A 16107-nucleotide genomic window follows, 5' to 3' on the forward strand; every position below is an offset into this window, starting at 1 on the left:
GGAAATTCTCTTTTCAGCAACAGTGTTGCAAAATAGCTCATTAACAACATAAATGTAATTAATGAGCTTTATCAGTTATGACTAGATTAAAAAAGCTACTGTGCAGCTCATACTCCTTATGTTCATAATTGAAAGAAACCATTTCTTATCTCCCCTCAAACAGAAAAGCAACAAATGCTGTTTTCCTTATCGGGGAAAATTAAATAAAATATTATCAAAGTCTTTGGACTTTTCTGATGTAGGAATCCTAGGCACATTTACCTAAGAGCAAGGACAGAAACAGCAAGCCTTAACTCTCAAGTAACCATCCCTAGGATTTGCTTGGAAAGATAATAATTGGCTGGTGGAATCTTCATGTCTGTTTTCCTTCTGAATGAATCATATCAGAACTTCACTCCCTCTCTAGAGTGCTAATTTTGGAGAGTGGACAATCCAGCTTTGCGTCAGCAGTTGTAAAATTAGTTTTAACTTATTTTTAATTGATTTCCCCTGGCAAAGGATAGATGATAACCATTAACGGAACGGGGTAGGATAAGCCCTAAGGACAGATGATAATGTTAATGAAGGCTAAAAATGTTAGGGAAAAAGTAATATGAATGCTAAGGGACTGAGAGGAGCATGTGTGATTAAGTTTGTTCTAGGCCTAAATTCCAGAAGCAAATCTTTTGAAAAAGCAAAACAATATCTTTGTTTATCTGCTTAGAATGAGATGCACCTGTCAGGACACTTGAACCATCAGTCTTTAGCATACAGCCATGAATGCTATGAATTACTGCAGACCCTGTCAGTGCATATTCTGACAGGTAGGGTGGTCTACCCAGTATTCATTGCTAGTTTTGAGAAGCAATGGAGCATAAGACTGCCAGTATCCCGCCTCTTTTGACAGAGTCCTGCAACATTTACAATTGCATAACCAGCAAAAATTCAACAAGCATAGTTTTTCATCACATAATTCCCATCCTGTGGAAAGCTATCACTGTGGAAATCGTATTTTGGATATGTTGTTTTAAGGGGGTGGAATGGGATGGGGAGAAAGAAAACTATTTTAAATGCAAAAACCTACCAATCTGTGTTTGCTTGTTATTAATAGTGACTCTGTCTACTGTAGTTAGCGTGTTGAACTAGGACCTGTAGACCAAGGTTCATTCATCCATGAAGCTCACTGGGTGACCTTGGGTCAGGCATCATCCTTCAGGATATCCCCCCTCACGGGGCTGTTAGGATAACATACAGGAGGGCAACAATCATGTATAGCAGGACTGGGGAACCTTTGGCCCTCCAGGCGCTGCTGAACTACAACTCCCATCAGCCCCAACCAGCACAGCCAGTGGCCAGGATGATGAGGGCTGTAATAACAACTGGAGGGCCAAAGGTTCCCCACACTTGATGTTCACCATCCTGGGCAACTTGGAGACAAGGAAAAATAAAAAAGAAAAGGAAATCACAAGTTCAGGATCATTTCAGAATCCACCCTAAACTAAATCCACTCCACTTTGGACTGATACATTTGTCTGACATCCCACCACCATTTTAAGTTCGGGATGATAAATCCAGGGGCAGCAGTCTGTGGAATGGTTTCCAATGCAGGCAAGCTGGGAGACCTGATGCATAAGCAGCCTTGGACCAAAAGGATGCCATGGTGGCGCTTATTGGGTAGTGCCATGGTCTTCATGAAGAATCCACCTAACTCAGGTGTTGCCATTGTGGTGCTGTTCTGCCAAAAGGGCAGAGGTTCTTTTTTGGATTCAGGTAGGCAATGAAAGAAACACCAAGTTTGCTCTTTAACAGGTTTTATTCATAAAGAACAAAGTAAGCAAAAGCAGATAATATTTCAGTTGCTGGAGGAATTGTTTAGCAATGATTCCAAACTCCTGAAAGTCAAGGTGCATTCCCTCAAGGCCTCCCCTTCTCAAGGTATGCAGTGGGATCTCTCTGAACAGGAACGCTATCAGGATTATATACTATTTCAGCCTTTCCCAACCTTTGGGTCCCCAGATGTTGCTGGACTACAACCGGTGGAGGCTGGTGGCTCCATTGTCAGTGGGGCAGTGGAATCTGCTCTAGGTTTTAGTCTGAACTATCAAGGAGCTGTTCAAGCTGAAAGCACCTTGGACAGCTCCTTGAAAGTTCAGACTAAAATCTGGAGTGGATTCACTGCAGATCCACTGACAATGTAGTCACCAGTCTCCACTGACTACACCTCCCATCAGCCCGTCAGAGTGGCCAATGATCAGAAATGATGGGAACTGTAGTCCAGCAACATATGGGGACCCAAAGGTTGGGAAAAGCTATTCTATTTCACTACCTCACTGGAGCTTCATGTTCCATTCCTGAGGCCTTGATAGTGTACTTGAAAGGCCACTGGCTGATTTAACTTCAAAGAACTGGCAACCAGCCAAGAGAGATAACTGATTGCTCCCATGCTGATCTCATGCATGCAAGATACTTGGCAAATAAGGATGGAAGGATCTGTCAAGCTTTGGTTCTCTCAGTTTCATTTTTTCCAATCTTAAATTCAGTTTTCCACATTTCCACAGCAATTTGCGATTTTTTTAAAAAAAATCCTAATGAATATTCTTCAGCATTTTAATTAGAATTTCCCTAATAAACACACTTCTGTATGCAGTTTTGACTAATATGCACATTTTTGCAAGCACTTTCTCTTAATAAGTGATAGGCTGACCCACCCCCAAATGTCCTGCCCCTCCTTTGGGTTCAGCCAATGACGGCAAGAGGAGGGTCAGATGCTGGATAAATCAGAGGCACTGCCCATAAAGAGGATATTTTGCCCTTCTCTACCTCCACATTTATTTATTTGGGGAAAATGTTCACCCCATCCTTTCAGTATATTTACAGCGCTTACAACTATTTAAAAATGGGTACAAAATGGGTGATGGGAAAATGCCTTATACCAAGTCAGATGCCTGACACAATGCAGCTCAGTATTGCCTACACTGACTGGCAGCAGTTCTCCAGGAGTTCAGACAGGGGTCTCTCACAGGCTTACCTTGAGATGCCATTGAACCTGGGACCTTTTGCAGGCAGAGCAGATTCTTTACCATTGAGCTATGGCCTAATAACTGCTACAATAAACACAGTACAACAGGGCAGCAAAAAGGGCACCCATGCCAAATCTAGCCATCTTGATAGTTTTGCCTGACCCGGCTGTCAGCCTAAGGGTGCACCAGGTACCCTAGCTAGCCATTGTTGAGGGTGAATATTGAGAAGCGCAACACAGAGCCAAATTAGTTGAGATTAGTTGCACAAATGCAATTGACATGCAATTGATGTGCACAGTTTTTGTTATGTTAGTAGTAGGTGTGGGGGAGCTTGAGCCCGAGTTTAACTCTTTCTCTGCTGTACTCCCAAGAAAAATAACCTCTCTGAATGTCGAGGAAATCTTCCATTGGCATCAGTACAGACTTCCCTTGAAATGAAAATAAAACCTTATTCTCCAATGATGGAAAACAATTCTGAGCATTGCCGAATGTTATCAAAATAATAAGCGCTAGCCTGAAACCTTCCATCATGCTACACTTCAGAGCTAAAAAAATTGTATGCCCTGCCACTCATGAAAAATAATCTGAATGCAATTATTTCCATAAACCAATGCAAAGAACTTGAAATGTTCCCCTCACATGACTGAAGAGCTCACCACACTCCAGTTAGATCTCCAGTGAAACAATGGTAGGAACATGATGCAAAACCCAACCTCCCAACAACTGAGTTGCTGCTGCTTACCTGAAAGGAGAGGGGCAGGAGCGAGGAGGTTGGTGTGGTGCCAACACACCTGCAGGAGCAACTCAGCTGTCAAGATATCAGATGAGCACTCCGATCGCGCCATCTGCTAATGGGTGCAAGGAAGAGTGTATTTTCTGTTGTGGCATGAGAACTGTGAAACTCCAAGGGGTTGGCCTCATCTCAACTTGCCTTTCAGAAGGCAATCAAAGTTTATCTTTCCCACTGGTCTTCTACAGTATAAATTGATTTTTAAGATGTTTTTAAAGCTTTTTTAAAAAAGATGTTTTTAAAGATGTTTTGTTTTAACATTTTTAAAGTCTTTTGTTTTTACGATGTTTTAGTGTGCTTTCAGTGCTTTTTGTTGGCCGCCCTGAGCTCCTTCTAGGAGAAAGGGCAAGATATAAACTGAATAATAATAATAATAATAATAATAATAATAATACATGCTGCTGCTTAAACACTATGTTAAACTGCTATCACTTATTTTAGACTGGTTTTTTAAATGGCTGCTTTTAATGAATTTCAGATTCCCAACTGATTTCTTATTACTAAATTGGGTTATGCTTTGGGCAAGGCAGGGCACTTGATTTTTGCTGAATTCTCTTATTCCCAGGAGCAGCAGCACCCCCTCCCCCCTAAAAAGAGAGCTATTCCTGATGGGCCTTGCTGATAATTTCCTCTTTCAAAAAGTAGAAGAAGGAACAAGGGGATCTGCAATCCTGGACCTGATCTTAACTAACAGGGACGAATTGGTCACGGGAATTAAAGCGGTCGGTACCTTCGGGGAAAGTGACCACGTAATGCTGGAATTTGTGATTCTGGGGAAAGCCAAAGAAGAATATAGTCAAATATGGACCTTGGATTTCAGGAAAGCCGATTTTAGCAAGCTCAGGGAAATGATGCGTAGGATCCCGTGGCTAGATAGACTAAAGAAAAAAGGAGCCCAAGAAGCGTGGGAGTTCATGAAGAACGTATTACAAAAAGCGCAATCGCAAACAATTCCAAAGAGGAAGAAAAATGGAAGACACTGGAAAAAGCCAATGTGGCTACATGGAAGACTGGTGGAGAAGGTAAAAATAAAAAAGAGCATGTATAAAGAATGGAAGGAAGGACGCATCACCAAGGAAGAGTACCGATGAGTGGCTCGGGCTTGCAGGAATAGCGTAAGGAAAGCTAAAACCCAGAATGAGCTGAGGCTGGCGAGGGAAGCGAGGAACAACAAAAAGGAGTTTTTCAGATATGTTCGAAGCAAGAGAAAGACCAAGGAAACGGTGGGACTGCTGCTCAATGAGGATGGCAAAATGTTGACAGATAACAAGGAAAAGGAAGAACTGCTCAACGCCTATTTTGCCTCCATTTTCTCCCAAAAAGGGAACAGTGTGCAACCTTGCATCGGTAGCAATCTTAGTAAGGGGTCGGGATTGCAGTTCAAGATTGATAAGGAGATAGTCAGGAAATACCTAGTTAACCTAAATGAGTTCAAATCTCCAGGGCCTGATGAACTGCATCCCCGAGTATTGAAGGAACTTGCGGATGTACTCTCAGAACCTCTTGCCATCATCTTTGAGAAATCCTGGAGAACGGCAGAGGTGCCGGAGGATTGGAGACGGGCATGGAGATGGTGGAGTCATCTGAGGCACACTGTAATGAATTCGCTAGGCACTTCCAGGATAAAATCTCTTGCATCCGCCAGGACTTGGACTCCAATGTTATAGCAGCTGAATCGAATGAGGTGTCCAGAGCACGGTCTTGTCCCGATTTCCTGGATGAGTTTCAGTTGGTACAGCTTGAGGACGTTGACAAGGTGCTTGGACTGGTGCGTGCAACCACTAATAGGTTGGATCCTTGCCCTTCTTGGCTAATAAAAGCTAGCAGGACTGGAACGGCCGGCTGGGCCAGGGAAGTGATTAATGCCTCATTGTGAGAGGGAGTGGTCCCTGGCCACCTGAAGAGGCAGCAGTAAAACCACTTCTGAAGAAACCGTCCCTGGACCCAGAAAATTTTAACAACTATAGGCCGGTAGCTAATGTCCCATTCCTGGGCAAGGTCCTGGAACGAGTGGTTGCCAGCCAGCTCCAGACACTCTTGGATGAAACTGATTATCTGGATCCATTTCAGTCGGGCTTTAGACCCGGTTTTGGCACGGAGACAGCCTTGGTCGCCCTGTATGATGACCTCTGTCGGGAGACAGACAGGGGGAGTGTGACCCTGCTGATCCTCCTTGACCTCTCAGCGGCTTTTGATACCATCGACCATGGTATCCTTCTGGGACGACTCACTGATCTAGGAGTAGGCAGTACTGCTTGGCAGTGGTTCCGCTCCTACTTGGCGGGCCATCTCCAGAGGGTAGTGCTTGGGGAGCATTGCTCGGCACCCTGGGACCTCCAGTATGGAGTTCCGCAGGGGTCAGTTCTGTCCCCCATGCTTTTTAATATCTATATGAAGCCTCTGGGTGCGGTCATCAGGAGCTTTGGAGTGCGTTGCCATCAGTATGCTGATGACACGCAGCTCTATTTCTCCTTTTCATCTTTTTCAGGTGAGTCTGTCGACATGCTAAACCGATGCCTGGCTGCAACACTGGACTGGATGAGAGCTAACAAACTGAGGCTTTATCCAGACAAGACTGAGATGCTGCTGGTGGGTGGTTCTCCTGACCGGATGGCGGATGTTCGACCTGTTCTGGATGGGGTTGCACTCCCCCTGAAAGAGCAGGTTCGTAGGTTGGGAGTCCTTTTAGAACCATCCCTATCACTTGAGGCTCAGGTAGCCTCGGTGGCACGGAATGCTTTTTACCAACTTCGACTGGTGGCCCAGCTACGCCCCTATCTGGACAGAGAGAACCTCGCTTCAGTAGTTCATGCCCTGGTAACCTCTAAACTAGATTACTGCAATGCGCTCTACGTGGGGCTGCCTTTGAAGACGGTTCGGAAACTGCAGCTCGTGCAGAATGCAGCGGCCAGACTGTTAACGGGGACCAGACGGTCCGAACATATAACACCGATCCTGGTCCGCTTGCATTGGCTACCTATATGTTTCCGGGCCCGGTTCAAAGTGCTGGTTCTAACCTACAAAGCCTTACACGGCACAGGACCACAATACCTGATGGAACGCCTCCCCCGATATGAACCTACCCGTACGCTACGCTCAACATTGAAGACCCTCCTCCAAGTGCCTACTCATAGGGAAGCTCGGAGGGTGGCAACAAGAAAAAGGGCTTTTTCAGTGGTGGCCCCTGACTTATGGAACAATCTCCCTGAGGAGATATGCCTGGCGCCAACACTTCTATCCTTCCGGCGCCAGGTTAAAACTTTCCTCTTCGCCCAGGCATTTTAATATGTTTTAGTATGTGTTGGAATTGTTTCATCTTTTAAAATTTTAAATCTTTTTAATGTGTTTAAATTGTTAATATGTGTTTATTGTATTTTGATGTTAGTCTTGTGCACTGCCCAGAGAGCTTCGGCTATGGGGCGGTATATAAGTTTAATAAATAAATAAATAAATAATAAAAAGGGTAAAAAAGAAGATCTGGGGAATTACAGGCCGGTCAGTCTGACTTCAGTACCGGGAAAGATATTAGAACAGATAATAAAAGAGTCCATTGGCAACTATCTAGATGACAATGCTGTGATTAGTAGGAGCCAGCATGGGTTTGTCAAGAAAAAATCCTGTCAAACTAATCTCATCTCTTCTTTTGATCGGGTCACTAGCTTAGTAGATGGTGGAAATGCTGTAGATGTCATCTATCTAGATTTCAGCAAGGCGTTTGACAAAGTCCCCCATGACCTTTTGATTAGCAAACTGGTCAAATGCGGACTAGATGGAAATACTGTCAGGTGGATTCACAACTGGTTGGAAAACCGTACTCAAAGAGTGGTCGTCGGTGGCTCTGCTTTGGACTGGAAGGAGGTTTCAAGTGGAGTGCCACAGGGTTCTGTCCTGGGGCTGATACTCTTCAACATTTTTATCAATGACTTAGATGACGGGGTGGAGGGCAGCCTTATGATGTTTGCGGATGATACAAAACTGGGAGGGATAGCTAACACAATGGAAGACAGGAATAAAATCCAAAGAGCCCTGGATAGACTAGAAAATTGGGCTGAAATTAATAAAATGAAATTCAATAAAGACAAATGCAAGATTCTGCATTTAGGCCACAAAAACAAAATGCACGGGTACAGGAAGGGAAATATGCGGCTTAGCAGTAGTGCATGTGAGAAGGACCTTGGAATTGTAGTGGATCGCAAGTTGAACATGACCCAGCAGTGTGATGCTGCGGCAAAAAAGGCAAACACAGTTTTGGGCTGCATAAACAGAGCTATAGTTTCCAGGTCGAGGGAAGTAATAGTCCCACTATATTCTGCATTAGTCAGGCCTCATCTGGAATACTGCGTTCAGTTCTGGGTGCCTCATTTTAAGAAAGATATAGACAAGTTGGAGCGGGTTCAGAAGAGGGCAACGAGGATGTTAGCCAGTATGGAGAACAAGTCTTATGAGGAAAGGTTGAAGGAACTTGGCATGTTCAGTCTGGTGAAGAGAAGGCTGAGGGGTGACATGATTGCACTCTTTAAGTACCTGAAGGGCTGTCACATAGAGAAGGGTACAGATTTGTTCACTGCTGCCCCAGAGGGTAGGACTAGGTCTAATGGTTTTAAGTTGCAGGAGCGTAGATTCAGATTGGACATTAGAAGGAACTTCTTGACAGTAAGGGCAGTTCGGCAATGGAATCGACTGCCTAGGGAGGTGGTGGGATCCCCTTCGCTGGATGTCTTCAAGCAGAGGCTGGACAGCTATCTGCGGGAGATGCTCTAGCTGTGCATTTCCTGCTGTGAGCAGGGGGTTGGACTCGATGGCCTACAAGGCCCCTTCCAACTCTATGATTCTATGATTCTGTTTCTGAGGTTCTGGGAGCCACCTAGAACAGGATGGGATATTTCATGCAGGGCTGCAGTGGCTAAATGATACTGATGGAAACTGGGTGTCTTGCACAAGTGGAACCACTCTTGTGCTTCCGCAGAGCCACCACTGGCTACATAGGTTGTTTATATTGGTTAGTTTTGCCATGAATGTAAGTTCTCTGGGCAACATACATAAAATAACCCATTGTTTGCTGCCTTTGTTTTAACAGCAAGGTGGATTAGAAATGCCAGAAATAAATAAATAAATCATAGCTAACAATTGTATAGGGAATCACTGAAAAACTAAAAAGAAAAAAGGCAAAACAAAGTAATGAAGCAGCCTATTCCACAGTGTAAACCTATACCACGAACATACCTATTCCATACTAGCATGATTGTCATGGCTTGCCCCACCAAAAAAACCTTGGGAATTGTAGAGTAGAGAAGGTGCTGAGAATTCTCTATTGGAGATCTCCGTTCCCTCCCCAACAAAACTACAATTCTTCTTACAGAAGAGAGAATGGATTCATTTATTATAGTGCAGTGGTTCCCAAACTTTATTTTACAAGGAGCACTTGAAAATTGCTGGGGGCCTTGGCAGACCACTTAATGATTTGTCTACCTGCAACTGTATTGCATTATGCTCGATGCTATATGATTTTAATTGTATTTTTATTGCTTCTTTTATTTCTTATATATCACATTTTATATTGTATTACAATTTGAATTCCACAGAATTCAAGCTGGAACAGAATAAAATACAATATATAACAAATACAAGAAGTAACAAAAATATGTTAAATATTTTAACTGTGATGGATGTGCTGTCTCCCATCTTCAATCACAAATCATCAGACATGCTGCTGACTACCTGAATGAAGCTTATAGACAACTGGTGGTCTGCAGACCACAGTTTGGGAACCCCTGTTATAGTGTACTTGAGTGCCAAAATGGCCTTTGCATATTAAAAAAAAGGCATCCCTTTTTTAGTATTGCAGTTGAATTTTGCAGATGGCCTCACCCACAAGCAGTTAATGTTTTCAAATCTGAATCGTAGAAAAGGAGAGATAACTTTCACAGACCAATAGTACCACCCTGTGGCAGTACTTGTGATAAAGAAAAATACTATTCCTTTTTTACTCTAGATCTTGACAGGTAAAGGCTCTTTCCTTTCTGGGAGAGGGAAAAAAAATCCAATGGAATTGAGGGAATTCAGCCCAGGTTTTCATTTTTCAATGCACCATACCAGCATAGCTTATTTATTTATATGAATGTTTGTCATCCTTCGACACAAGGTTCCAAAGCTGCATTAGAAGAACTTTAAAAATTTGGTGCTTCCACTTGCCTTCCTCCTTTCCTCCCATTTCTTTTTCCTTGTGAATTATGCCTTTCTACTTTGTGAGCCTGAGGGCATGGACTGTCTTAGAAACGATATTTGTAAGCCGCTCCTGGGGCCTATTTTGCAAAATGGAGGGGCATAAATGACTTCAACAGACAAATAAATAAATAAATACGTAAAATAAAACATAAAACAATATTTTTTTTAAAATCACTTCAACCATAAATAAAAACACAAGGATTACTACAGCACAGACGGTGGGCGGGCACGTGGGGAGGAATAGGGGAAGGGTTAGAAATGCCAGAATGATAGAGCATCTGCATACAAAAGGTCTCAGGTTCAGTTTCTAGCATCTCCAGGGCGGGCTGGGAGCAGAGCTTTGAAGTAATTAGTTACAAGAAACAAATTATTTTGAGGAATGAGTGGATAATTCCTTTACATTTTGATTGTAATAGAACTAGGAGTAATTTTATTACTTTTGTGGAGTAATTGCAATATTTCCAGCATTACTTTGGGGCATTACTTGGGGAGGGGGAAGTCTTCTTCTCCTCTGATTTGTGGATGAAAATCTTCTGCCTCAAACTGGGCTTCTGTGCAGCATCGCTCTTCCCACATGCTCTGTGGGTGGGTAGGAGGTGAAGAGGGAGGAGGTGGAGAGTGAGACAGGGTGGAGTGGAGAAAACAATTGTTTTTAAAAAAGGATGGTAGTGGTGAAGAATGGAGGGAAAAAGGAGCCAGAGGGCAAGAACATGGATAGAGGAGAAGGAGGCAGCAGCAGAATAGAGATAAAGAATTGTGGAGGTGAAAGATGACATGTACGTGTTTGTGTGCGTGTGTGAATAGTGTTTGCACTCGGCACACAAAGTGGCCTCCACCACCCTCTCTAGCTACTGTGCTGCATTTGCAGTATTTTAACTTTTTTGCATCTCAGGGGAAAATGTTTGCTTGGGTGAGTGTCCCTTAGTTGGTGGCAAGGCAGAGTCCGGGAGGTGGTTAAGTGAGAGAGATTATGCTTGCTGGCTGAGGGTGGCAGGGTTGCACCTGGTTTGATGTGCAAAGATCTGAGTAGTGGCCTCTGCCTCCCTCCCCACCTCCCTTACCAGCGGAGAGACCCCCATTGCTATCTTATGGATAAAAAGAATTATTCTACTATCTCTGTATGTGTGTGTTTATTTTTAATGTTGTTTTAGGCTACTTAGATGTGCAGCAGCCAAGGCCAGCACCTTGTAGGCATTCTTTTAAAAAAGTAACTGAAATGTAATTGTAACAGTAATTACTACTTTTGGGGCCATGTAATTGTAACTGTAATCTATTACTTTTTAAAAGTAATCTTCCAAGCTCTGGCTGGGAGAGACCTTTGACTAAAATGTGGAGAACTGCTGCCAGTCAATGTAGATACTGCTGAGATTGATGGACTGATGGTCCAGTACGGATGATGTCCAAGATTGATGATGACACAACAGAAGGCAGCTTCCTTAGTTCCTAACTCATCTGCTCTCAAACGCCTGTGCAAAGATGTGAATCCTGAGTAACCAATGAAAAGAGTACAGTGACAGTTGATGGATGTTTCAGAGACCCTCCCCAAACCAAACTTGCTTTTCTTCTTTTTCCATATCTTATGCTTCAGTAGAAAAACTATTCCTTTTGCCAACTACTAGCCACCTCTCCATTTTCCTCCCCCACTCTAATTTTGCTGACAAATCTTTATATTCCTTTGTATGTCTGATATTGCCGCCCCCCCCCACAGCTCCTTACTCCAAATGCTCTAAAGGCTACAATCCCAATGCAATTCCTAGTAAACTGAGTGTTAACATGAACAGGTTGGAGTGCAAATTTCATTGCCACTCATGCTCTCTATAGTTTCAGTGTTATATCTTTTATCTCTGCATGTACGTGCTCTTTTGGGTTACAGGAAAAGTGATTCCCAGCAGAATGTGAATTAAAACTAGAGGCTTGGACTAAAAAGATCTGACTAGTATTTCAGATCAATATGTGAACCTCAGCCTCTGCAGCTCCTGGCTGTATATTATATAACAAAAGAATCCTGTTGGACTACACCAAAGGCCTGTAGTCCAAACATCCTGCTTCTGATAGTTGACTAGCACACATCTCTGGGAAGCCTACAAACAAGACATGAACGCAATAGCCCTCTCCCACTGGTATTCAGCGGCATGCTGCCTCTCATCCTGATGAGACTATTATTATTTATTAAACTTATAACCTGCCCTTCCTCCCAGAAGGAATCAAAGGCAGCAGCAAACAAATCACTAAAAACACCCTAAAACATCTTAAAAATATATTAAAACAAAAGATCTTTAAAAGCATCTTAAAAAGCAGTTTCAACACAGACACAGACTGGTATAAGGTCTCTACTTGAAAGGCTTGTTGAAAGACTAGTAGCCACTGGTACTACTATCTTGTCACCCATGGATTTATCTTATCTCCTTTTAAAACCATCTAAGTTGATGGCCATCACTGCATCTTGTGGCAGAAAATTTGATAAACCAGTCAGTTACACACACACACACACTCTCTCCGCTTCAGATTTGCTTTCTCCCCTACATTCTCCGCTTACTTTCTTCTGCATACCATGCTGCATCTTTCCTAGGTCCTTTCGTCTGCCCTAGCATCCCTCTCTAAGAGGAAGGAGGCACAGCTACATGGTAGGGCATCTGCTTTGCATGCAGAAGGTCCCAAGTTCAATTCCTGGCATCTCCAGGTGAAACTGGAAAAGATTCTCCATCTGAAATCCTGGAGAGCCACTGCCACTCAATGTAGTAAGCAATAATGAGCTAGATGAACCAATGGTCTGACTCAGTATCAGGCAGCTTCTTTATGTTTCTAAGACCAGAGCAGCTCAGCCAATGGCAGTCAGAGACTGTCTGTGACAGAAGAAATGCTCAGCCAATCGCTGGCACCACAAAAACCCTTTGGTGTGTCCCACAATAAATGAGTGATGATACTTCTGTTTTCTGCCTTAGACCCTATATGGATGTTTTAGAGCGACTAGAGTACATTACCTGGCATGCTGGTCTCCATAACGTCAATGCCAACTTGAGAGTCAGGCTCAGCTGCAAGAACAGCATAATTCCCTTGATGAGAGACATTAAAGCTGAAACTGGAATGGGTGCTGCTTAAGACATTTGCAAGGACAGGTTTCCCTTTTGAAGTCCTTTGTAACTTTATTTCATTCCAAGGAATCTTTAGTTTTTCTGCAATTAATTTTCTTATCAGCAAACGACCAGCCTGTGAGACAAAATGAACATACAATACACAGTAAGTAGTTGCTCTGTGTTTAAAAAAAGAAGCAGCAATTCATTAAGATACCATTTGCCATTAAAAATCTTCTGACAGGCATTGTAAAGTACAGCTCTACTGCTTTTAAAAACAGAAAATACAAGCTGGGTTAAACATTACAGCTGCTTTATTATGTGTTTATTCATTTGTATTTCTTGAGGTTTTTTTCTTTTTTAGTACTCCACCTTTCTTGTAAGGAATCCAGAAAGGTGTAAACAGAGGCAGCCCTATTTCACCCTCACAATAACCCTGTGAGGTAGGCTTTGGCACAAGGTCACACAGTGAGCTTCATGTCTGAATGGAGTTGTGAAGCCAGGTCTCTCTCATCCATCCAATATTCTCTAGACCAGCCTTCCCCAGACTGGTGTCTTCCATATGCTTTGGACTACAACTCCCACCATCATGCTGGTTGGGGATGATGGAACTTATACTCCAAAACATTTGGAGGGCACCAGGTTGGGAAAGCTGTTCTAACCAATAAACCAGGGGTGGGTGAACCTCCTGCCCATGGGCCAGTCTTGGCCTACTAGGGGGTCCCTGTAAGGCCATTTCCCTAAAACCCCATCAATCAGCTGACATAAATGGGTGACGCTTTGCCAGTGTTTCCTGTGGAGAATGTGCTGGTGAAGCAAATCTCTCCCCCCCACCCGGCAGCTGAACTATGACAGGTGGGCAGGACCACTACAAATCAATCACCTGATGTCATTATGACATCAGATGATTGACAGAGGGGTGGTCCTGCCTACTTGTCAAATTTGGCCCACTGGGCCAAAAAGGTTCCTTACCCCTGGAACATACCAAGCTGATTCTTTTGTTAATTTATTTTATTTATTATTAAATTTATATCCCGCCATTCCTCCCTAAGTGAGCCCACGGCAGCAAACAAGTGATAAAACACTAAAAATATCTTTTAAAAAATCTTAAAAACAATTCTGATACAGATGCAGACTGGGATAAGGTCTGTGCTTGAAAGGCTTGTCAAAAGAGGAAGGTCTTCAGCAGGTGCCAAAAAGACAACAGAGATAGTGCTTGTTTAATATCTTGTTGTTATGTGCCTTCAAGTTGATTTTGACTTATGGCGACCCTATGAATCAGTGATCTCCAACAGCATCTGTCATGAACCACCCTGTTCAGATCTTGTAAGTTCCGGTCTGTGGCTTCCTTTATGGAATCAATCCATCTCTTGTTTGATCTTCCTCTTTTTCTACTCCTTTCTGTTTTCCCCAGCATTACTGTCTGTTCTAGTGAATCATGTCTTCTCATTATGTGTCCAAAGTATGATACCTCAGTTTCATCATTTTAGCGTCTAGTGATAGTTCTGGCTTAATTTGTTCTAACACCCAATTATTTCGAAAGGTCCACTTCCTATGTTGTGCAGAACGGACCTCCTGATGAGAACAGTATCTGCAGGAGGCTCTCACCTGCAGGTTTATTTAAACAGAATTATAGTAATGATGAAACTTGCCTCCTATATACATGAACAGGAGAAACATAAGAACATAAGAACATAAGAAGAGCCTGCTGGATCAGGCCAGTGGCCCATCTAGTCCAGCATCCTGTTCTCACAGTGGCCAACCAGGTGCCTGGGGAAAGCCCGCAAGCAGGACCCGAGTGCAAGAACACTCTCCCCTCCTGAGGCTTCCGGCAACTGGTTTTCAGAAGCATGCTGCCTCTGACTAGGGTGGCAGAGCACAGCCATCATGGCTAGTAACAAACGACCAATGCTCAATTTGTCAAGAAATGGATATCTTTTATTACAATTTGGAATGACACATTTAATGAGGAACCCATCTGCATTGTTCTCTGATTTAGCAGTGAATTTGTAACAGAGACTTAGTGTCGTCTATCTAATGAGTGACTGCCTTGCATTTCCCCCTTACTTTTATGGTTTAAAAAGTATTAGAAAGACTGTACTCATATATTTCATCAGTTGAGCATCAGCACCCCCTATAGCACAGGAGATGTTATACTTCATAAGCAGCATACAGAAAATCCATTTTACATCTGCCTGTAGAAGTAATTAAAATGGATCATACTTCACAGTTCTAAAGTGACTCAATCCAAGCTCAAGGTTCTGGTTTTGTTGTACAAAAGCCCTATGCAGCTTGGGACCAGGATACCTGAAATATCATCTTATCCCTTATATACCTGCTTCCTGCAGATACCATCTTATCAGGAGGTCCATTCCACACAACATAGGAAGTGGATCTTTAGTGTAGTGGCACCTACCCTTTGGAATTCCCTCCCTTCAAATATTAGACAGGCACCATCTGTGTTATCTTTTTGGTGCCTACTGAAGACCTTCCTCTTTCAACAAGTCTTTTAAACAGAGACCTTAGCCAATCTGCATCTGTGCTGGAATTGCTTTTTAAGATGTTTTTAAAGGTGGTTGGCCAGTGTGGCGTAGTGGTTAGAGTGTTGGACTAATACCTGGGAGACCAGGGTTCGAATCCCCACACAGCCATGAAGCTCACTGGTTGACCTTGGGCCAGTCATTGCCGCTCAGCCTCAGAGGGAGGCAATGGTAAACCCATCTGTATACCGCTTACAGTGAAAACCCTATTTATAGTGTCGCCATAAGTCGGAAACGACTTGAAGGCAGTCCATTTCCATTTTTCTGTTTTAATATGTTTTTAAAGATGTTTCATTTTAAAAATATTTCAAAGTCTGTTTTTAAGATGTTTTAAAGTGTTTTTAGGGTTTTGTTTGTTGCCCTGGCCGCCTTCTGGGAGGAATGGTGGGATATAACAACAACAACAATATTTACATTTCATTTATTTTAAAATGTCGGCTAGAACTAGATGTTACAGAACATACATGGATGCCACTGAAAAG

General features: G+C 43.0%; 1 protein-coding gene across 3 annotated transcripts in view; it reads right to left on the reverse strand.

The window, feature by feature from the left end:
• AASDHPPT (aminoadipate-semialdehyde dehydrogenase-phosphopantetheinyl transferase) overlaps nt 1-16107 on the reverse strand; it is a 51125-nt gene that overhangs the window by 32423 nt on the left and 2595 nt on the right. For all 3 annotated transcript variants that reach the window (XM_061628693.1, XM_061628692.1, XM_061628691.1), the window contains one exon: nt 12996-13221. In XM_061628693.1, the coding sequence (XP_061484677.1) occupies nt 12996-13221 (226 nt within the window). The remainder of the gene's footprint in view (nt 1-12995; nt 13222-16107) is intronic.

Source organism: Rhineura floridana, chromosome 5 (assembly GCF_030035675.1).
Source record: "Rhineura floridana isolate rRhiFlo1 chromosome 5, rRhiFlo1.hap2, whole genome shotgun sequence".
Taxonomy (NCBI): domain Eukaryota; kingdom Metazoa; phylum Chordata; class Lepidosauria; order Squamata; family Rhineuridae; genus Rhineura; species Rhineura floridana.